This window comes from Gekko japonicus, unplaced genomic scaffold (assembly GCF_001447785.1).
Source record: "Gekko japonicus isolate JY-2015 unplaced genomic scaffold, Gekko_japonicus_V1.1 scaffold1176, whole genome shotgun sequence".
Lineage (NCBI taxonomy): Eukaryota > Metazoa > Chordata > Lepidosauria > Squamata > Gekkonidae > Gekko > Gekko japonicus.
This window is the reverse complement of record NW_015174877.1, coordinates 222,137-246,272: the sequence shown is the minus strand read 5'-3', so window position 1 is coordinate 246,272 and position 24,136 is coordinate 222,137. Positions and strand designations below refer to the sequence as shown.

The 24,136-nt window shown below is 48.1% G+C and overlaps 1 protein-coding gene across 1 annotated transcript in view; it reads left to right on the top strand.

Moving 5' to 3' along the window:
• The window catches only part of STPG1 (sperm-tail PG-rich repeat containing 1), a 69,833-nt gene that overhangs the window by 36,287 nt on the left and 9,410 nt on the right, over positions 1–24,136 (top strand). The window contains exons 5-7 of the mRNA XM_015424852.1: positions 1,713–1,824; positions 12,281–12,449; positions 19,589–19,779. Coding sequence (XP_015280338.1) covers positions 1,713–1,824; positions 12,281–12,449; positions 19,589–19,779 — 472 coding nt within the window. The remainder of the gene's footprint in view (positions 1–1,712; positions 1,825–12,280; positions 12,450–19,588; positions 19,780–24,136) is intronic.

The following is a 24,136-nucleotide window of genomic DNA, read 5'->3' as shown; positions in this document are numbered from 1 at the left end:
CCAGCTCACAATTTTTTGTCTCAGCTCAGGAAGGACAAGCTGATTAATGCAGTAGCCAGATTGCTCACTCATAACTTTAATGTCAGTAGCTCACAAGGTTGAATTTTTGCTCACAAGACTCCACAGCTTAGAGGGAACACTGGTGGGCTCTGCAACTTACCTGGCTGCTTCTTGCTCCTCATGGCCCGACTGAGGGCTGCTGGGAGCAGGGGGCGGGGCTTGTTGCATGTGCCCACCCCATGAGCTCCTGACTCCTAACTGCCGGAGCTCCGCTCCTGTGCGCTCCTACAGGAAATGACCCGAGGGTGTACCTACACACCACTGCCCGCCAGCCAAGCCTTAATCATGAGAAGCAAAATGGCAGCCAGGAGGACGGAAACTTGGCTGAAGGAAGATGTGGGAAGGGGAATCCCATAAGCTTCCCTGCTAAGAGAGTACTCCTTCCCTCTCAACCCAAGGGGCCACTCACTGGCTCCTGCAGTCACAGTTGGAGTGGGTAGGGGAGGAGAGGCAGAAGCAAGCAAGGTAAGAAGTCAGAGCAACCAGCTCTTGTTGAGGAAGGAAGGATGCTTTTGCCTGCAGCAGCAACCTCACCAGTAACCTTGGAAGCCACTTGGAGGAGCCTTGATGGGTGGAGCCTATAGAAATGTTCAGTATGCAAAACACTTTGTATCCCCCCCTTTTTTTTGCAAGAGTACCACCAGCCCTTTTCCTGTCCTTTTCCTGCCTTCTTTGCAAAAGCAGGCCAGAATCTCCTGTATCCATCCACACCGCTGCTTTATCTTCCTTACACACATATGTAGCCTTCAACATGGTAACACATTGAGAGGGGGAGTGAAAAAGCTGAGTGGTATGGGTACCTGAGCTTTGCTGGCAAGCAAAACACCCAGAATGGCCAAAATGCTAGTGTGGAGGATAATACAAAGAGGGGACTGACAGAAGGAATTGTGGAGATCAGAAGAAACAATGTTGCTATGGTGTTTTTTTGCAAGAAAGCGACAGGAAGGAGAGCAGTTCGATGGTGCCTCTTGAGGCAGGAAGAAGTGTGGGTCTGAGAGAAAATGCTTTGAGGGTTATAGCAGCAGACAAGCAGGTTGGAGGGCCGCACAGAAAGAGCTCAGGGGCCACATGCGGCCCACGGGCTGCAGGTTGGAGACCCCTGGACTAGGTGAAAAGAGGTGCTCTTGGCAGTGGCTCCAAGCTATTTTTCCAGAAGCAAGCCTGGGTGACAGGACACTTTTTGGTTCTTGGTTAATAGGTTAATAGACCTGCTTAGTTCACTCCTAGACTGGGGCGGGCTCTTGGTTAATAGGTTAATAGACCTGCTTAGTTCACACCTAGACTGTCCAGGGCTGCATGCTATCAGCTATTACGCTATTGTTGGTGTTCACAACTGGATTGGCTTGTCCACACAGGAAAATCCAGTTAGATGTGATTAATGCAACAATATCACAATTCCCAGTGTTGTGTAGATACAGTCCAAGTCAGCTGCTGGGCATTCATTTGGTAGCCAGCTGGGTCTTGAAATTTAATTCAGAGTAGGAACATTCATACACACTTCACAAACCACATTTGACCCACGTGCCACTACGATTCCAGTTCGTGATCACATAGCAAATGCCACTGTATTAAGAACGGGCAGTCAACATCTGATTGTTTGTTAAAATGAACACCGGAAAAATTTTCTTCAGAAACCTCATTTCCATTCACAGGTCTCCCTAGATGCCAGCAAGAGGAGCCAGAACGTAGGTGCCAAGTCAGTGTTCTCATCCAAAACGAGACGGGAGTTGCCAGTCAATATCAAGGACAGAGTTCCTTCTCCTTGTGAGTGATGATATCTTACCAGTTTGGACCCCATTAATGTGTATTTATATTTAGGATTTTTGGCTCCAATGTGCATCACTTTGCACTTGGCCACAGTGAACCTCATTTGCCATGTTGATGCCCACTCACTCATCCTCGACAAATCCCTTTGGAGTGCCTCACAATCCTCCCTGGTTCTCACCACCCTGAACAACTTCATGTCATCTGCAAATTTAGCCACTTCACTGCTTACTCCCAACTCCAAATTGTTAATAAACAAGTTAAAAAGCATTGGACCGAGTACTGATCCCTGTGGTACCCCATTGCTTACCACCCTCCACTGAGAAAATTTCCGATTTATACTCACTCTCTGTTTCCTATTAATTAGCCAGTTTTTGATCCACAAGAGGACTTGTCCTTTTATCAAAAGCTTTCTGGAGGTAAAGGTAAACAACATCTATTAGGTCCCCCTTGTCCACATATTTGTTCTCTCCCTCAAAAAACGTTAACAGGTTAGTGAAACAAGATCTTCTCTTACAGAACCCATGCTGAGTCTGTCTCAATAGTTTTTGTACATCTTGTGCCTACTAATTCTTTCCTTAATAACAGTTTCCACCAACTTACCCGGTGTCGACGTCAGAATGACTGGCCTGTAATTTCCCGGATCTCCTCTGGAACCCTTTTTAAAGATGGGACATTAGCTACCTCAGGAATGGAGGCAGATTTTAATGAAAGATTACATATTTTTGTAAGGAAACCCACAAGTTCACATTTGAGTTCTTTCAGAACTCTTGGATGTACGCTATCCAGGCCTGGTGATTTATCAGTTTTTAAGTTGTCTACCAGTCATAGGACCTCCTCTCTCCTCACCTCAATCTGACTCAGGTCTTTCAACACCCCTCCTGAAATCAGTGGTTCTGGAGTGGGCAAGCACTTCTCATCTTCCACAGTGAAGACAGAGGCAGAAAATGCACTTAGCTTCTCAGCCATTTCTCTATCATCCTTCAGTACTCCTTTCACCGCTTGGCCATCCAAGGGCCCCACTGCCTCCCTTGCTGGTTTTTTGCTATATGCTCCTCATATTCCCTTTTTGCCTGCCTGATCACAGATTTGCATTTTATTTGCCACAGTCTGTGTTCCCTTTTATCAACCTCACTGAGACTAGCTTTCCACTGCTTAAAGGAATCCTTACCTTTTACAGCTTCCATTACTTTGTTAACTATGCAGGCTTTTTTCTATACCTATTTGCGCCTTTCCTAACCTGCGGTATATAATTTTTCTGAGCTTCTAGGATAGTAGTTTTAAATAGTTTCCAAGCTTCCCCAATGGTTTTGACATTTTCTACTTTTCCTTTCAGCTTCCTTCTCGCATGTCCCCTCATATCAGAGAAGTTACCCCTTTTAAAGTTAAAAGGGGTTGTGTCAGTCTTTTTGGGCAACTCCCTATTTATACAAATGTTAAACTCACTAACAATATGGTCACTGTTCCCAAGCGGTGCAATCATTTTTACATCTCTAACCAGGTCTTGGGCATTACTTAGGACCAAATCCAGGATCGCCTCTCCCCTGGTAGGTTCTGTGACCATCTGTTCCATAGCACAGTCATTGAGAGTGTATAGAAACTCAGTCTCTTTTTCCTGACTTGAACGCATATTGAGAAGGTTACGTTGGAGGTCCTGGCCTTGAGTTTCCTGCCTAGCAGCCTAAATGTTTCCTCCAGGACCTCACGACTGCATTTCCCCACATCATTGATGCAAACATGTACCACAACCACTGTCTCCTCCCCAGCACTATCTACCAGCCTATCTAGAACACATGTAATGTTCACTACCTTCACACCAGGCAGGCAAGTCACCATATGGTCAGTACATGGGTTTGCCACCCAGCTGTCTGCCTGCCTAAGGATCGAATCACCAACTACCAAGAGCCTCCTGTCAGGGCCCTGGTCAAATCACTCTTCACACACACTTCTTTAGTTGAAAGTTTTATTGGAAGATATGAGATGTTTAGGGAATGACTTCTTTTGTCAGAACTGAGGTGAAAAGGTGGGAAAGATGCATATAGTTACGATCACACATTCCATTCATACATGTCAGCAATCTATTCAGATCATGGGATTTAGGGCCCACCTCTAGCTAATCAAAGATGTTTCTTCAAGGATGTCTTCCAGTGTGAAACGATGTCTTGTTGGGGCTTCATGGTAGACCTCCAACAGCAAGCAGTCTACTTCTACAGATACACATTCGTGCTCACTCTTACTCCCCTTCCCTTCGGAATGCGGTGGCAAGTGAGGGTAGTTGATAAGACCTCTAAAATATACTCTAAGGAGGAAAAGGGTAAGCTAGGTTAAAGCAGGGAAAGATAGATGAGGGGATCATAAACAACAAGCTCATAGATACATATGATCAATCAACCCGAACCTGACATGCTGCCCCCCCAAGCCTCTGGTTTATGAGGGTGTAAGTGATGGAACTGACTGATTAGGCAAGCAGCTTTTACATGCTTAGCAAGAACCCACTCATTATGCTGAGGCCCAAATTCTCTCCACTTGACCAAGTACTGTAGTTGGCCCCAGGACATTCGGGAATCAAGGATAGCGTCCACTACTTGGTGGAGTTGACCATCTATCAGAAGAGGTGGTGGAGCTGGTGGATGAGTACTCCAGGGTGAGGGTCTGGAGTCCCTTTTCAAGAGGCTGAAATGAAACACGGCATGAATTGAACGAAGATTCTTAGGGAGATCTACCTCAACCGCTACCTTGTTAATCACTCGCACCACCTTGAAGAGTCCCACATATTCCCATCCCAGTTTCCTTCTGGTTTGCAAACCTTTGAGATCTTTGGTTGATATATACACCGAGTCCCCCGGGGATAAGTCTCACTCGGGGCTGTGTTCGCCATCTGCATATCGTTTATTGTCCTCTTTAGGTTTAGCTAGTGTTTTTTGCAATCAGTCCCAATTCTTGGTCACGTTTGACCACCACATCTGTGCATCCCCTTTAATTGGTTCATAGCCATGAACTGCCTTGAAAGGAGACATCCCTATCAAACTGTGCAGCGAGGTATTGTAACTGTACCCAGTGAAAGGCAATAAAGGTACCCAATCATTTTGTTGATAGTTAACGTAGCAATGCAAAAACTGTTCCAGTATTTGATTGGTATGCTCCGTTTGGCCATCAGTTTCAGGATGGTAACTACTGCTCAAGCCCCTTTCCACCCCCAATAGGGACATTAATTCCTTCCAGAATTTAGCAACGAATTGAGTTCCGTGGTCGGATATGACCTTCTTTGGAATTCTGTGTAATCTGATCACGTGTTGTAAAAACATAGTGGCCAGCTGCTTGGCCATGGGGATGGTCTTGCAAAGAACAAAATGCGCTTGCTTCAAAAATAGGTGTCCGGGTCGTTAGCCAGGTGACACCACACAAGGCTTCATAAGAAGATAAGTGTTTATTGATGGATCCAGAACTAATGATCACATATACAGCTTGTGTCAGGAATAGCCTTTGGTATAGGGGCCTCTGACTTATAGTGAAATCAAACATCCCCCCAAATGAGCAGAAGTCAATGATTATACTTCGCACATGCAGCAAAGCAAGCAAGCGGCAAAGCCAGCAAAAGCCGTTGGGTTCCCAGCCGAGTAATTGCAGCTGTAGACTCCAAGGTCATGCCTGAGATAACACACAGTGGCTGGACAGTGTAGAGCTGAGAAGGAGGAGAAGAAACCCCCCTCCACATTCCAGATCCATGACAGAGCTACCTGACATCCTACCCCTCCCAATGACCCCTCCCATGTTTCTCCGGAAAGTGCTGGTGGAAGCTTTTAAGAAGGCGGGGGGCGGAGACATGTTCTTCTGCCACCCATTTTCTGTGTTGTGGCCCAAAGTCCTTCCATTCAATCAAATAAAACAGTTTTTTACGCTTCATCTTAGAGTCCAAGATATCAGCAATTTCATGATGCGGTTCGCCTTGCAAGAGCAGGGGAGGGGGGCTGGGTTGCTGCGGTCGCCACACATTTGGCCCGGGATCACGGTGGAGAAGGCTGAAATGGAAAATGCAATGCAAATGTCTCGGGTTCTTAGGCAATTCAAGTTCCACAGCCACCTCATTGATCTTACGGACAATTTAAATGGCCCCACAAATTTCCACTCCAATTTCTGACTGGGACGCAGCCCTTAAAATGTTTTTGGTAGATGCATAGATGGAGTCCCCTGGTTGGATGTCCCAGCAATCAGACCGTTTCTTATCAGCCTGAACCTTGTAGGCTTGTTTAGCAGCGTCCAAAGTCTTACACAATACTGGCCAGGCGTTTTTCAGGCACTGGCACCATTCCCCCACTTCCCCCAATGGGAGAGGATCGTCCGACAGGAATGGGAGAGGCGGGGCCTCATAACCATAAACCGCCATGAAAGGAAGACACCCCAGTGGATGAATGACAGGCATTATTATAACAAAATTCAGCGGGGGAAGGAGCCCCTCCCAATCATCCTGTTGAAAGCTAGTGAAACACCAGAGGTACTGTTCAAGGGTTTGTTTGACACGTTCCATTTGCCCATCAGTCTCAGGGTGGTAAGCGCTACTGAGCCCACGTTCCACCCTCAACAGTTTCATCAGTTCACCCCAAAATTTTGAAACAAATTGCGTTCCGCGGTCGGAGATTATCTTCCACGGCAAAGTATGGAGGCGGAAGATGTGTTGGAGCAAAGCCTTGGCCAGGAGGCGGGCCGTTGGTAGCGACTTAAACAGGATAAAATGAGCCTGTTTCAAAAACAGATCCACTACTACCCAGATTACAGTTTCCCCCTTGCTAGGGGGTAAATTCATGATGACGTCCATAGAAATGACTTCCCATGGCCTCCCCGGGGTGGGAAGAGGTTGCAATAGTCCTGGAGGCTTCCCCAGTTGAGGTTTGCACGTAATGCAGGTTTGGCATGACTGAACAAAGAGGGAGCGATCCTTCCACATTCCAGGCCACCAGAATTGCCGTTGTAGCAAGTGCATTGATTTGACAATCCCCAAATATCCTGCTTGTTTCGTGCCATGGATGGTGGCCATAATTTCCTCTCTTAAGGAAACTAACAGTTTTTGGCCACGATACCAGCAGCCGTTGGCATGTTTCTCAACCTCCCCCTCCTTTTCTAATTCAGCGCGGTCAGCATCAGAAAGGGCGGAGGCAAACTTTATTTCCCAACTAGAGTCAGTCACAGGGGTTTTTTGGGCTTTTGCTTGGCAGCGCGTCAGAACCGTCCCTCCCAATTGTGAAGGCATGAACATGGAATCGAGTACCCCCTCCCATTGGCTGTTGTGCTGTGGGAGGCAGGACAGGGTATCGGCCAAAGAGTTAGATTTCCCTGGGAAATGGTGCAAGGTGAAATTAAACTTGGAAAAGAAATCAGCCCATCGGAGCTGTTTAGCATTCAGATTTCGCAGCGTGCGCATCACCTCCAAGTTTTTATGGTCAGTCCACACTTCAAACGGGACCCTCGCCCCCTCCAACCAGTGTCTCCAGGTCGAGAGCGCTAATTTGATAGCTCCCGCCTCCTTGTCCCAAACCGACCAATTACGCTCAGTGTCATTAAATTTCCGAGAGGCGTAGGTGAGGAGATGGAGTTTCCCATCCTCCCCTTCTTGCAAAATGGCACCACCCATAGCAACATCCGAGGCGTCAACTTGCACAATGAACTTTTTTAGTTCTTTTGGGTGAGCCAGCACGGGCTCTGAGGTGAAGAGGGCTTTGAGATGATCAAACGCCTCTTGGCATTTGTTAGTCCAGTTCATCTTAGCCCCAGGGCGAGTTCACTCCGGACCCTTCCCCTTAGTCCTTAATAGATCCGTGAGCGGTAAGCTCATCTGAGCAAAGTTCACCAGAAAGGACTGGTAAAAATTTGCGAACCCGAGGAATACTTGTAGTTTCCTCCAGGTTCCAGGGGGTTCCCACCCCACCACATCCCGAACCTTAGCTTCAGGGGGAAATGTGGTAACCCAGGTAGTCTATCTCAGTGCAGTGAAACTCACACTTGGATAGTTTGGCAAACAGTTTGTGCTTGTGTAACGTTTGGAGGACTTCCCGCACTAGCTCAATGTGGGAAGGTTTATCAGGGGAATAAACAACAAGCTCATAGATACATATGATCAATCAACCCGAGCCTGACACCCCCCTCCCTCTCTGCTAGGGGATGGTTCCTTGGTGCGAAAAGATACCCGTTCTCCAGCTGAAGAAGAGGTCCTTTCTGAGGGCACATTCCCCTTATCCACAGCATGGTGCCCTGTTTCGTCTCGACCCTCATGCTCCCTGGCAGCAGCAGGGCTGCCATATTCAGAGTGGGACATATCTAACAAGTCCCTAAGAGTCTTCTCCATGCACCTAACTGACTGTCTCTGCTTCTCTAGGTCTGCCACCTTGGCCTCAAGGGAGCAAACTCATTCGCTGAGAACCAGGAGCTCCTTGCACCGGACACACACACAAGACTTCTGTCCAGATAGTCATACATGTGACACCGTGCAAAACACTGGATAGCCCCCAACCCCCTGCTGGCATTCTGGCTTCATAATTGCTTTTAAAATATAATTATATATAATCCCCCTTTTAAAACCTTTTGTATTTATGTGGTTCTCCTTGTAGAAGTCTACTTACCCTACTGGGAACCCAAGGAGACTAGGGCCCTGGCTTTCTGGCTTTTCTCGGGCTTCTTACAGAGTCCCTAGTCTAGGAGTCCCTAGGCTAAGAGCCACAGGCCAAGAGCCCTTTGGCTCATGTCAGAAGCTCATGTCTCTGGCAAGGTGCTGCCTTAAATAGAAGCTTCCCCCAGCAGAGGGTGTGGCCAGCAGCTATTCAAATTCACCCAGGCACTCAATTACAATCAAACAATGACGCTTTCACACCCTATCTCAAGCAGCCAGGACTCTGCAACAACTCACAACTCACCCACACACTCCCAAAACACATTCCCCCCACACAGTACCATCTCAGCTAAATCACCTCAGCTGAAAGTAAATAAAAAACACTCACCCCTCTAGCAGCTCTATCTCCTGCTCCTTCTCAGAGCTCAGCTGGGTCAGCCTGTTTTGTTCAAAGGCGGTTATCCCCAGTGTGTGTCAGCTATGCTGCCATATAGTTTATGGGCTCGGGTTTGCTTTCATGACGTGTGTGCCAGTTGCTGCCGCATTCCTTCCTTTTCGCTTCTCCTCCTTGTTATCACTGACCTTGTAGCCAGCCTGTATAGTGTCTTCCCATCAATTAACCGTGAGACTAGTTTCGTTTCTCAGCCTCGGCTCTAACTGCCTTGGTCCTTGCTGTACTCCCCCGACCTCCCCTCACACGTGAAATTGGTGAGGGAAGTGCTACAGATGTTGCACAAGCACAAACTCTTTGCTAAACTCTCCAAATGTGAGTTTCATAAGTCGGTCATTAACTTTTTCGGGTATAGGATCTCAAACAAGGGCTTGGAAATGGACCCAGGGAAGGTCCACGATGTACTTGGGTGGGAGGCCCCCCGCACACACCACCAACTCCAGTCATTCCTCAGATTCTCGGATTTCTATCGAAATTTTCTCCCCAACTTTGCCCAGATCAGCTTACCCCTCACTGACTTATTAAAAACAAAAGGGAAAGGTCCAGAGATGACCAAACCGGGTGCTTAGCTTTGGTGGACGGAGGAATGCCAGGAGGCATTTGACTGACTTAAGGCATTATTCATGTCAGAACCGGTGCTTGCACACCCGGATGAAAATAAAAAGTTCATCGTCCAAGTCGACACATCAGACGTGGTGATGGGGGGGGGATCCTGCAGGAGGGGGGTGATGGGTTGTTACACCCCCTGGCATATGTCTCCCGTAAGTTTAACGAGACCGAACGCAATTGGTCGGTTTGGGACAAGGAGGCGGGAGCGATCCGATTGGCACTCTCGACATGGAGACATTGATTGGAAGGGGCCCGGGTGCCGTTTGAGGTCTGGACAGATCATAAGAACCTGGAAATGCTCAAGATCCCCTGTAATCTTAATGCCAAGCAGCTACGGTGGGCCGATTACTTTTCCAAGTTTCAGTTCACGTTGCACCATTTCCCGGGCTCTGCGAATTCACTGGTGGATGCACTATCCCACCTCCCACAACATGACAGCCAAAGGGAGGTGGTACTAGACTCTATGTTCACGCCCTCGCATCTTGGGGGGGTGGTGACGCCTCGCAGCCAAGCAGCCTCCTCCCCTCCGGACCATATCTCCAGACACGACTCCACCCCTCCTATTCCTCCGGGCGGGGCGGCTTGGAACGCCAGGTTTGCCTCCGCCTTTTCGGATGCCGACAAAGAGGAGGTGGAAAATGTCGGGAGGGTGGAAAGGAAAGTGGATGGTTGCTGGTACCGTGGCACAAAACTGTGCCCAAATCATGGTGAGGGGAAGTGCTTCCAGCGGTTCACGGCTCCAAACTCGCAGGGCACTCTGGTTTTGTAAAATCACTGCACCTGTTGCAAAGACAATTTTGGTGGCCTCTTATGTGAAAGGATTTATCTTTGTTTGTTCAGTCTTGCCAAACTTGTGTCATGGGTAAATCCCGCCCAGGCAAGACTCCGGGATTGCTGAAACCTCTCCTGACCCCGAGCCGCCCCTGGGAGGGGATCTCTATGGACTTTATCATGGATTTACCCCCTAGTAAAACCATGACAGTCATTTGGGTGGTGGTTGACCTGTTTTCCAAGCAAGCCCGCTTTATCCCATTTGCATCCTTGCCCACTGCCAAGGCTCTGGCAAAGGGCTTTATGCAACACATTGGTGCGCCTCCACACGCTCCCGGGCAAGATTATCTCTGACAGGGGGACGCAATTTGTTTCCAAGTTTTGGGGGGAATTGTTGAAACTTATGGGGGTTGAACGGGCCATGAGTAGCGCTTATCATCCAGAGACTGATGTACAGACCAAACGAGTGAATCAGACTTTAGAACAATATTTGTGTTGTTTCACCAATTACCAGCAGGATGATTGGGTAAACTTACTTCCCCTGGCTGAATTTTGCTATAATAATACGTGTCACTTCTCTACGGGAATGTCCCCATTCAAAGCGCTCTATGGCTATGACAGTCCCTCATTGCCTTTTCTTGAGGGAGTTACCTTGGGCCCGGGGGATACTGCGCAATGGTGTCAACAACTTCAAGACTCTTAGCCTTTATTGTGTAAAACATTGGAGATGGCTAAAGAGGCTTACAAGGCTCAGACTGACAAGAGAAGGGTGGAGGGATGGACTCTGCAGCCTGGGGACTCGGTGTATGTATCAACAAAAAACAAGGTGTTGAGACCCAGCCGCAAACTGGGTTGGAAATTCATTGGCCCGTTTAAAGTCAAACGCTTGATCAATGAGGTCGCCGTGGAACTTGACCTTCCTAAGATCATGCACAATATCCATTCTGTGTTTCATTTCAGCCTCCTGAAACGGGACCCAGGCCCAAGCCCATGGCAGCCAACAAAACCCGTACCCCCTCCTATCATGGTGGAGGGCGGAGAATTTTTTGAGATCTCAAAGATCCTGGACTCTAAAGTGAAACGTGACAGACTGTTTTATTTGGTAGAATGGTTGGACTTTGGACCCCAGCACCGTGAATGGGTGGAAGTAGGGGATGTTCGGACCCCAAGGCTCTTGCAAGAGTTTCAGCGGGAATTCCCGGGGAAACTGGGAGATCTCCCAGGAAGTCCGGGAGATTGTTCTTTGGGTGGGCAGAATGTCACCTATGCTGCCATATAGTTTATGGGCCTGGGTTCGCTTTCATGACCTGTATGCCAGTTGCTGCCGCATTCCTTCCTTTTCGCTTCTGCCCCTCGTTATCACTGACCTTGTAGCCAGCCTGTGTAGTGTCTTCCCATCAATTAACTGTGAGACTAGTTTCATTTCCCAGCCTTGGCTCTAACTGCCTTGGTCCTCTTTCCCGCCCGCAGGAGTCAGGCCAATTGGCCCATAGGTGTGTGTGGGGGTGCTTTTGAATACCCTATATATCTCTCAGCTTTCTATGATGTAGTTATTCCTAATAGTGCCTGTGTTTATGCTACCATAGTGCTAACAATAAAGTAAAACCTTCGAAGAAGCGTGTGCTCTGTTGTTTGACCGTGGGTCCTGACAGTGTGTTGCCCATGGGTGTTATGGCTCCCACTTACTTCTTCCTCAAAAGAAGCCAGTCCTGCCCCCCCCCCCCCAGTGGATGCTTCAGAACCCAGGAACCTTTGCGTCTTCAGGGGGCACCTGTTTGGAAACAACTGCCTCCATCATAGGAGGACACTTGGGTTGGAGCCTCCTAAGCTTTTGTAGGCCCTCCCAATTTTTTGTGACTGGCCCTGGCCCTCCTGACAGCCATTTTGTGCACACGGTTTCAACAAGGTTGGGGATGTCTGTTCAAAGTATCCACTGTGCACTAGTTTATCATTAGAGGGCAATTTTGCAGTGCAAGACTTGGATAAGCCAATTTTGGTGACAGTTTCCATATTTGTTTTAAATTTAGGTCATTACCAAATTAATGACTCTTTCATCCGGCAGTCACCTGCAGTACTGATGTCCTGCTTCAAGTCTAGAACTACTCGTGAAACCAAAACAGAGACCCTGAGCCCAGGGCCTGCAGCCTATCAGCACACGGGGAGCCCCATTCCAGTACGGCGGAAGGTCCTTGGCGTGTGAGTTCTGACCTGCATTACTGATGTGAGCAGAAGAGGTGTACCCATGCCCCAAAGAGTCGGCATCAAGACTCTTTTAAAAGAAAAATATCTGGTCCTGATGCATTGTAAAAGGTGGGGCGTTCTTCATCTGAAGGTATTAAAAATAACAGTGGAGGGAACATTTTAACTTATTTAGAAGTTTCTTGGGGCAGAGACCTACTTTTTTTTGCTGTGTCACTCTAGACCAGAGCACCATGTACATTGAAGGCAAAGCCTTGGTGGCATAGGGTTCAGAGAGTCGGACTAAGATCTAGGAGTCCTGGGTTATGCTGTAGAAGCTCTCAGTGTGATGTTAGGACAGCCACTCTTAGCCTATCCAACCTCCCAGAGTTGCAATGAGGATAAAATGGAGGGGAGAACAATGTTGTAAATGGCTTTGGCTTCCTATTGGGGAGAAAAGCAGCCTGTAAATAAATAAACTTCAAAAGTAACTAATAAAAACATTACAGTATTACAAGGCACTCAAAGGCATTCTAGTTCTGAGTTCATGGGAGGAGCAGGAAACATTAATTTGGGGAAACAATCAATTAATTAATTATGGCAAGTTCACTTTTCAAGAAGACAGAGACAGCAATGCTAAAGAAAGACAGCCTGCAGTCACATATGACCTTAAAAGGAACTAAAAGCTGCCATTATTCTGTGCGGAGAGGACAGGAGGTGTCACGCTATACCTCTATGGCAGCAGTCCCTAGTTGGGGGCAGGGGATCCCCCAGTTTTGCAGGCTTTTACCCACTGCTGGCAGCTGGCCATCAAAAGGAAACCCCCCCCCAAAAAAACAGTGACATCACCGGAAATACACACGACATGCCTACTTCACCCAGAAGTGACGTAGCCACATTGGTGACGTCTGAGAGGTGATGCTCTGGTTTTTAGGCAAAACTCTATGGTTTGAGGCTGATTTTACCATAGAGTTTTGCCCAAGAAACAGAGCATTGCCCCCAACATTACCGATGTACCTATGTTACTTCTGGGTGATGTAGGCACGTTCTATGCCAACACTTCCTGCGCCTGGAACGTCCCCCCCCATCTCCCCCACTGGTGTTTCTGATGGAACTGGCAACCTCCTGCACCAGGAAAGGTGTTGGTGGGCACCATGGTGCCCGTGGGCACCACGTTGGGGACCCCTGGTCTATGGTAAAAGCCTTTGAGGGCTTTCAGTTCATTTCAGTGGAACAATATCAGTAAGGGCTGGGTTCAGACTCTCCTGCCTGCCTGCCTTGATTTCTTTCTGATTTCAGTTGTGTAGGTCCGAAGGTGGCTGGCTGCTCAGTAATGAGAGAAAGGCGCTCTGCCCATTCTCAGAAGCACCTTTTATTATAACTCCATGCAGGGTTTTTTTGTAGAAAAAGCCCAGCAGGAACTCATTAGCATAATAGGCCACACCCAACAGCAGAAACTCATTCGCCTATTAGGCCACACCCCCTGACAGCACAGCTCATTGACATATTAGGCCACACCCCCATGTTACCAGAAGTGTGGTTATCCAGCCACACCCACCTTTTGCTTGTTATTCTGTTTACCTTGTTTGTTGTCAAAACCCAGGGCCTATTTTGTAGCAGGAAGGCCTTGGCATGTTAGGCCACACGCCCCTAATGTAGCCAATCCTAATGAGTTCCTGCTGTTGGGTGTGGCCTATTATGCTAATGAGTTCCTGCTGGGCGTGGCCAACTTGGGAGCCAGCTGGAACTCTGTTTCTGTGCGTTCCTGCCGAAAAATAGCCCTGACTCCATGTAGGTTTACCAACCTCCAGATGAGGCCTGAAGAATTCTCTGAGTTACCACTGATCTTGAGACTACACAGATAAGTTTCTCTGTCCATAACTGAGCTGCAATATGGGAACAGTGGAAGGTAAAAAAAAAAATTAGGGAGCCAGACTTGCAGGAGTCCCAGCTGCATTATGGCAAGGAAGAAAGTGAATATTTACTTTCATCTAGTAAGGAGCCTCACTTCCCTGGTCATGTGTGCGCAGTCCCACCCACCCACACGCACGCACGCACGCACCCTTCATGCTGAGGTCTAATAGATCTAACTATCAGTCAGTTACTCAACCAAGCCATTTTTTATGGCAACCGGTCCTGTAAACAGCCATGTTGGTTTGCTTGAGATAAGATTAAGATCTACCTTTTTTTCATTCCTGCCCCTGTGCTCCTCATAGCTGGAGCCCTCTGCACGTGGTCAGGGGTATCTTTACTACATCTCATGTCTTTTTCTAAATACAGGTCTTTGTAGAGGAAGAGGGAGGGGGAACTGGCACGGGCTTAGCATGTAATAAACCAACATGACTTAGGGAAGATGTAAATCAAGCCTGACGGGGCAAAGGAACATCCATCTGTGTTGGCAGAAAATACCAGACCTATCAGCCCCGTGGAGGCTAATCCAACTCCCATTTATGTCAAGGTGATTAATGCCTCTGGGGCCAGAGCAGCAGCTGGTGCAAAGCCATCAACTCCAGCAGGGAGTCAAGACCAGTTTGTCTTGGATCAGTCCCATGGATTTCAATGTGTCCCTTCCAGTTTATTCTCACCAAAGTCCCCGGGCTGCAGCTTTCAGCCAGAACAGGACTAGACTGGTCAGAAAATACTCATCCCGTTGTCAGTCTTCCCTATTGACTTGGTTGGACTTGGTGTGATGGGTGTTGCAGCAGAGTTAACTTGGCTGCACCAGCTCCAATTCAGGAAGAAAAAGTAAGAGAGACTGATATGCAATCATTCTCTTTACCAAACACAAAAGGTGCTGGAGACAGAGCTGAATTTAAGCAGAAGCTAAGCAAGCTACAGTTTAGGACCTCAAGTAGTGAGGGTCTATCAAAATGCAAAAAACAAAACAAAAATTAAATTACTATTTTTGGTAATGGTATGGAGCCCCTTGAACTTGTTATAGTTTAGGGTCTTAGCATGTCCTAATCTGGCCTGGCTGGAAGAGGCGGCTACCACCACCACAAAGGGTGCACACTATATGCTCCACAATAGCACATGCACGGCCTATCTTAGTGGTGCACACACTGTATTCCTAGAAAGAAGAGCAGGTTTTTATACCCCACTTTCCTCTACCTCTACCTTTGAGGAGTGGTTTACAATCACATTCCCTTCTTCTCCCCACAACAGGCACCTTGTGAGATAGGTGCGGCTGAGGAAGTTCTGAGAGAACTGTGACTGACCTAAGGTTACCCAGCATGCTTCATGTGGAGGAGTGGGGAATCAAACCAGGACCGGTTATCCTGACTAGAGTCTGCTATTCTTAACCACTACATTACACTGACTTTGGGGATTCTTGGAAGCTTACCAAGGGTATCCTCAATATAAGTCTACTAGGAAAAAGGCTCGTTGTGGAAATAAATACAACGACCTCTAGAAAGAGGCTCTGGGCGGGTGCCCCGGCCTTGGACACTCAGTGTCAATGTGCTGTGGCGATCTCAGCAGGGTTAATGACACTGAGTCCACAATTTTCTCCAGAGGAACTGATCTCTGCTACCTAAAGAACAGTTGTAATTTTGAGTGATCTCCAGCCCTCACCTGGAGATTGGCAACAATGGTTCCCAAGAAGGGAATGGTTGGTTTGTAGGGTGGAGTCTATGGCTTTGTACCTGTCCAAGGTCCCACGCCTCCTGAAACCTCACCCTCTCTTTGGCTCCATCCCTCACATCTCCAGGAATTTCCCACCTGGAGTTGGCAACCCTATCTCCTTCCCAGCCAATCATCAACCTACCTTTATTTTCCCCTCACTCTTCAGCTTTCCACCCCCTACACACCTGCAGCCTCTCCCGTGCTCTGAAGCCTTGACTGCTACGTCACATTGGCTGTCATACGGGGGCCACCTCAGCAGCATATAAGGATACAGAGCCCACCCTTTTCTCCAGGGGAACTGATCTCTGCCATCTGGAAAGCAGTTGTAATTCTGAGTGATCTCCAGCCCTCACCTGGAGATTGGACACATTTTACCTCAGAACAGCAATCAAGTCGCATATGCAAACGACCTCTGTGTTCTGAGGCAGAGGCCAATGAGGCTGCATATGCAAATAACCTCTGTGTTCTGACTGGCTATGGGGGGGAGGGGAACAGCAAACTGTTTAGAATGTTGGAGGCGAGACTCAAGCAATGCAGCCAGTGAATAGGGACAGATTCTGAGTGACACACCAGGGCGCCAACCAATTCCGGAGCTTATGGAATGTTCTAGAGAAGTGCCACCACCATTCGGCTTTTACATATAAGGGAGATTTATTATGGTGCATTCTAGGGTGCACATTTAGTTTACTGGGGACTATCCTGCACCCCATGCAAAATTGAGAATGTAACATATAACATTCAGCGCCAAGCAGATAAAGTGATGGATATTAGCACCCATACTTGGTCTGACTGAAGGCACTTTCCTTCGTGAAATAGAAAGGTTCTGCAGCAGACTCATGGGAGTTGTTTCCTTGGTGTACAAAGCAACATGGACATCATTTATAAGTAGGACAATCCCAGCCTCACCCCCGAAATACTTCAAACTAATCATCATAATTCCAAGGGAGCATCTGTGAAGCCATAACTTTAGTGGTAAACCCATAGCAGAAATGTATTCAGTGCCAATCAGATGCAGATATAACCTTCTAAGAACTAGGCTTAGTGGGGAATCTGCTGTTCTAGTATAGAGTAGAAACCAGCTTTGAACAGCTCCAAGTAAAAAAAGGGTGGCTGAATTGTGAAGCAACCCTCACCTTTTCTTGGAGCGGTGCAGAGCATTGATTGGCTCACCTGTCTGTCAGTCAGGAACAGGGTCAGCCCAAGGATTTTGGGTGCCCTAGGTTAGGATGCCCAAGCCATCAACCTGGGCTGTGGGAAGGTAGGAAGACGGTGCCCACCATCCTTGTCCCCGGTGACTGGGCAGCAGCAGCCAGCCCCCTCATCCCCCTGGGCTTCATGGGGGCAGGAAGATAGTGCCCACTCTCCTTCCCCCCTGCACTCTGGGGAGAAGCTGCTGGCTCTCCTTACAGAGGTGAGGAGGGCCAGGAGAACTGCCCTGCCCCCACCCCCAAGAGGGAAGGAAGGAAGGAAGGAAAGAGCAGGCTCTCTGCTGGCCACCCACTGGGGCCAGGGCTGCCTCCCAGGGTAGACCTCGATGCATAGGAGGGGCGGCAACAGGGCTGGTTGGTCCCCTTCCGCTATTGGTGCCCTGGACAATCACTTAGGGCTGCCTAGTGGACCCCTGATCAGGAAGCAACTTCCCCTCCCCTTGTCAGAGCAAATTCCATCTTGTTAAATAAATGGACAAAACAAAATAGTGAACAACAGGTGGAGTAGATACACACCCTAGCAGTTTGGGCTTAGCCAGTGTCCCTTGTGAACTGAGGGTGTGTCTGGTTGAAAACATGCCTCAAAACTCTGCAATGCACAGGGGGACTCTCTCAGCAGACAACTCAGTGTGGAAAGTGGCCTGAAAGTAGAAAATCTGAAATCTACAGTTCTGTTCTAACAGAGATCAGTGAGCTCCCTTCCAACAGTGCTGATCTCTTAGGTGATCAAGATGGCAGCTGAGTGATGTGCTCTTACAAGGTAAACACTCTGTGAGCCAGTTCACGTGTTATGAAGTCCACATGGTAGACGCATGGTGTGTCAATAGATGTAGTCGGGGAGGTCAGTGCTGGGAACTTAATCCCCAGGGACATGGGGACTTAGTTCAGATCAGGACCAGGGCTATTTTTGGGCAGGAACACACAGGAACGGAGTTCTGGCTGGCTCCTGAGTTGGCCACGCCCAGCAGGAACTCATTAGCATAATAGGCCACACCTAACAGCAGAAACTCATTAGGATTGGCTACATTAGGGGTCTGTGGCCTAACATGCAAATAAGTTCCTGCTACAAAAAAAGGCCCTGGGTTTTGACAACAATCAAGGTAAACAGAATAACAAGCAAAAGGTGGGTGTGGCTGGATGACCACACTTCTGGTAACATGGGTGTGTGTGGCCTAATATGCCAATGAGTTGTGCTATCAGGGGTGTGGCCTAATAGGCGAATGAGTTTCTGCTGTTGGGTGTGGTCTATTATGCTAATGAGTTCCTGCTGGGCTTTTTCTACAAAAAGAGCCCTGATCAGGGCCATGGTATATGCGAGACAGGGATTTAAGCACTTCCTGCTGCACTGTTATCCTGGACAGGAAAATGGCATGGGCCAGATGGCTTAAGCCCCCTTTTCCCAAGTGCCACAATCCTGATCTGAATTGGCCTGTGTGTACATGAATATTCTGAGCATGGCATTCCGGGTGTGTGTCTCATTGACAGGACCTTTTGTGGTCTTGTGGGGACATGTGTGGAGGTCATCACTCAGAAGGGGGAGGTTCCTGGTGAGTTTTAGGCTCACTGGTTTGAGCACCAATCTTTATCCTTCATTTCTATCCAGTTTTGATGGTTTGTAAAGCCATATTTGGCCTTCCAGATCCAATTGAATTGGGAGACCTATTAAAGGCATCCCCGCCTCTTCTGATGCTGAAATACATCCGGGGACACTGCTATGAATGTATCTACAAAAATAGTTGCTTGCCTTCCATTTTGCACCCAGTGGCACCCTACTGTAATTTGACGTGATGCTTCTTGGGGAATCTCTAATCTTTAGCTGCGACCTAACATGGCAGTCATTGGTTTTAAGCACACCCAACTCTGTTCTGAATTATGATAATGTACCATATAACGCAGGAGCTGCGGTGGCTCAAGTGGTTAAGATGCTGAACTGCAGGCTGGAAGGTCGGTAGTTCAGCAGTTCGAGACCCGAGTGCCGCATGATGGAGTGAGCTCCCGTCTCTGGTTTCAGCTCCTGCCAACCCAGCAGTTCGAAAGCAATAAATTGCAAGTAGATAAATAGATACCGCTTCATTGGGAAGGTAACAGCGTTCCATGCGTCTTGGTGTTTAGTCATGCCGGCCACATGACCACGGAAACATCTTCGGACAGCGCTGGCTCTTCCGCTTGGAAACGGAGATGAACACCACAACCCTAGAGTCGGATTCGACTGGCTTTCGAGCAAGGGAAACCTTTACCTTTTACCATATAACTCAACTTGAAACTACTTATGTTTCACTCAAAGCCAAAGTCTGTTTGAACAGCAACTCTGTTTGTTTCTCCTAGGCGAAAGCACACCTTGAACTTCTCAGCCCCACCTGCTCCTCGGTCCAACCCTCCCCCTTCCCCTGGACCTGGCCAGTATGAAATAGTAGACTTTGAAGGTCCCAGCAAGCATTACATTTCCAGTGCCGTATTTGTCTCGAACACAGACCGTTGTTTCAGAGACAAATTCCACCAAGAAATACCTGGCCCAGGTAAGAGTAGAATTATTTTTTAAAGATTTTGACAGCATTTACAAAAAATGAGGTGTCACATTCCTTCATTTAACAACAATGATAGTTTACTATGAGCACGAGAGAGGACTGATGCAGATAGACTTCAGTGGGCCATCAGAGTGGGCATTTTGCTCCCCCAAACATAAAGCAATTTCGGGTGGCTGCCTGGGACTGAAGGTTTTTAATGCCATTAAAAGTCTGGGCTGAACCCCTTCTTGGGTGTGGCCCCAATCCAAAACACAACTATCTTATCCTGCAGTTTACTTTTTCCAGATGAACAAAGATCTGTGATCTCTGTAATGTCTGTTTTGGTCCTGTCTCACAAATTAAACGATTATTTTTAAAATAAATTTGGGGTGGGTCCAATGAGTACTCTGGGTGGGCAATACCCCGGTGCCCTCAGATCAAGCAGATTTTGGGGTTCAGTCCTCAAAGATTTCTAGCAGCACATCTGCCTCCATTTTTTAAAATATATCAGATACCTTCCATTTGAAAAGAGGCTATACCAAAAGCAAAGTGAATTAGCCAGGGCTGGGAATAAAACAAGGGGGAAAAGGGGAGGGGGCATCACCAGAAAATGTGCTTTTCCACATTAGGAAGGTGATACTCATCTGCAAGTTTATTCTTGCCAAATGACTCCAGCTGCATTAGGTTCAGCCCAATTACATTGCTTTATGAGAACATTAGCTCAGTAAGTCCTATTAGCATGTCACCAGGTAGGGAGAGTGTTTGACACACAGGTTTGCAGCAGTTGCAACAACAAAAAAAGCCATATTTGGGGCAACAGCATTTGACTTTGTGTTGCCATGGCAGCAAATTTATTTTGTTCATTTAGTTCAAGACAGAAAGGGCAGAGGGGGTGGCAGAGGAGAAGGAGGATGACAAGCAAGTGATTCTGAGGCCTTGTAATGCTGTAATGCTTGACTTGCCCAGCCGGGAAGTGCTTTTATAATAGCTAGCTTCACTTTCTGTCAGCTGCCCAAGGCAGCCTTTGTACTGATTTATTTTAGCTTTATTTATTTAACCTGGAACCCGCCCCGTTCATCGAAGCACAGGGCAGGTAACAGGATGATAAAAGCAAAACACCTCTTCACACATTGTAGAGTACACAGGTTAGGTCTGGATCCCCACTCTGTGTCAGACAATCACACAAGTTGTATGTGTTGGGGGAAATAGGCAAAAATACTTAAATACTCAGCGTTTGCAATGGATCTATGCTTCACTGGAGAGGAGACATTTCTTTCTATGTAAAAATCTTTATTTCTAAGGGAAGGGTTCACATGGAAAGCTACAAGACAAAAGAGATATCTAGACCTACATCTTTACATCCTTACAGCACAGAACACATGGTCACACAAACAATGGAGAATCTCCTTCTTCTTGACCCCTAGAAGAGGAGGAGGAGGAGATTGGATTTATACCCCGCCCTTCACTCGGAGTCTCAGAGCGGCTTACAAACTCCTTTCCCTTCCCCTCCCCACAACAGACACCCTGTGAGGTGGGTGGGGCTGAGAGACCTCTGACACAAACTGCTCTTTTTCAAGGACAGCTGTGCCAGAGCTTGTGACTGACCCAAGGTCACATCAGCAGGTGCAAGTGGAGGAGTGGGGAATCAAACCTGGTTCTCCCAGATTAGAGTCCGCACACTTAACCACTACACCAAAGTAAGTCATCTGAACACAGTAACCAATGATTGCCAGTAAACAGACTTAGATTCCCCCAGGCTATCTTCTCATTGGCTCTGAGCCAAGTTTCCCTTCCAGGTCAGTCTAAACAATAGTACACTAGGTAAAGCAGATTAACCCTATAGTGACTGAAATCCAAACTTTGCACCTCACATATTTCCAACAGTAGGTTCTCCTCAGTTCCAGTATGTGCAGTGTCCAATTAGGATAGTAACCATTGTTGGGCCTTTTAGGGAAACCAGACATATCCCATAGGATACATGGGTTTCCCCAAACAGTGCCCCCCAATTGTTTCTGATTGAGGGGGTGGGGTCATGGGGGCGCCGTCAGCAATGGCTTATGTCGCTTCAGGGGAAAACCTGGACAATTGCTAGGGAGGACTCATGTCACATCTGGGTTTTTCCCAGAAGCAACATCAGCATAGAATTTTCATCAATTGCTAGAGAAGATTGACATCATCCTAATTCTGGCCAGGAAACTTTAAACATGCGTGTGTGTGTGTGTGTGTGTGTATGTTTAACCCAATCTGGATATTCCTACATGTGTGAACAGGCAGTTTAACTAGGCACTCCCTGAATGAGTGAGGGTGGCTAAAATTCACCACAGTCATGGCTAGGATAACCAACCTCCAGGTGGGGCATGGAATTCTTCTCGAATTATAAATGCTCTCTCGACTACAGAGATCAGTTCCTCTGGAGGAAAATGGCATCTTTGAAAGGTGTTTCAAATAGAAACAAAGTCCTAGACTAGGGATCCCCAACAGGGTGCCCGCAGGAGCCATAGTGCCCACCTGCAACTTTTCTGGTGCCCGTAGGGTTGCCAGGTCTTACCTGGCTGCCGGTGTGTGGGGGTCCTATTCTTCTCTGTGCGGGCCCATAGCTACAGTGGGGTGCCTCAGGGTCCTGCCCCCTTAATTCATAGCCATGTCCCACAAAAGGCATGGGTGGGGATTGGTATGGGAAGGAGATGGCTTGGTTGCTTGGAGGGTCGGGAGGATTCACAGGGTTTTGATTCTTAAGCAATAGACTAGTGAATTAACCTTGAGAAGGGCCGGGAGGGGAGCAGGGGTACTGAGCTGAGTGGATATGAAGGGGTGTGTGTGTGTAAAACTGAAATTTAGATTTCTTCTGAATGCCACGCCAACATACAGCCTTCCATGCTTCAGCATGCTTGCGTGTTATTTAGGTATAACCTAGCTACTTCTGGCATATTGATGACATGCAGTATTGGTTGTTGCTGTTCAGTCACACAGTCTTTTCGACCCCATGGAACACATCACGCCAGGCCCTCTTGGTACTGGTACATATATCCATAGAGACAACATATTATTTTTACAAAGCCCTTCACTCCCTCATAATGGTTGCCCCACAAGAAAAATCTGTGCCCCACAAAACAAAAAATCCCGGCTACAGGCCTGTCTCTGGGATTCTTCGGCACCATAGAGATTTTTCCTCGATTGCCCCATGATGTGCCCTGTGTGATGACGTCACCTCCGAGTGATGTCATCGCTCTGGGCACGTTGGCGCAGGTGGGACTGTTCAGAGGTGGGCTCCCCCCCCGGCTGGCTGGACGGCAGTGGATTGGGCCCCCTGAAAGTGGGTAAATCCCACCCCCATCGGGGGGATGGCAACCCTAGGTTCCGGCCAACAATTTTTGGAAAGTAGGTGGGGCCAGGTGGGGCTTTTGCTCAGCAGGGCTTCTGATTGACCATTGGAAATTTGATAGGCTGTGTAGATTTTTAAAAACATTAGTCTGGCAGCAGCTGCCACGACAGCACAAGGATCTTCTCTGTGTGACTGAAGGTAAGCTGCGGCGGCCATTTTGTGGCTGACTTGCTTCCTGCAGTAGCCATTTTATGGCAGCCATTTTATGATGCTAGGGTTGCCAGGTCCATCTTTGTCTCCAGTCAGGGACTTTGGAGGGCATTCCCGAAGGGGGCAGGGCATCCCCAATGTGATGATGTCACATTGGGGATGCCCCAACTCCAAGCCCTGCCCCTGCGGGGACGGTTCTGCTGGCTGTGGCTCCAGCGGGCCCAGTGCACCCCATCTCCGAGCAGCATTGCCATTCAGAGATTGGGCGCACGGGGCCCTTTCCCCCGGCTGCCTGCACTTAAAGGGTTTCCTTTAAGTGCACACAGCCGGAGGGCCCCGCGCACCTGATCTCCAAGCAGTAATGCTGCTTGGGGATTGGGTGTGGGGCCCACAGCTGCCCCTGTCCCTCCTCTCTCTCAAGAGAGGTGGCTGTGGGTGTTGACACTTGGGGGTGGGGCTTTTGCCACCGGCTGGCAGCAAGTTGAACCCCCAAAGACCAGGGGGGTCTGGCAACCCTAGGCTACGCTCACCATGTTGAGTCAGAATTCTAAGGATTCCTGAAGGCTCAAAAAGTTTGGAGACCACACTGTCCTAGACTGACAGCACATCCCCTCCAAGCTCCGTCTCCTTCAAATTCTGCCCTCCCTGGGCACCACTCCGAAATCTCCAGGAACTTCTCAGTTCAGTGTTGGCAGCTCTATGGCCATAAGTAACATGATCCAGTTACTAGGAATTATTAGAGGAAGTAAGCTCTACAGGAAATAACAAATCTAAGCTCTCCTGACAGATTAATGTAGGGATAGAAGCACAGAAATATCAACTGGGCCCAATATTTAC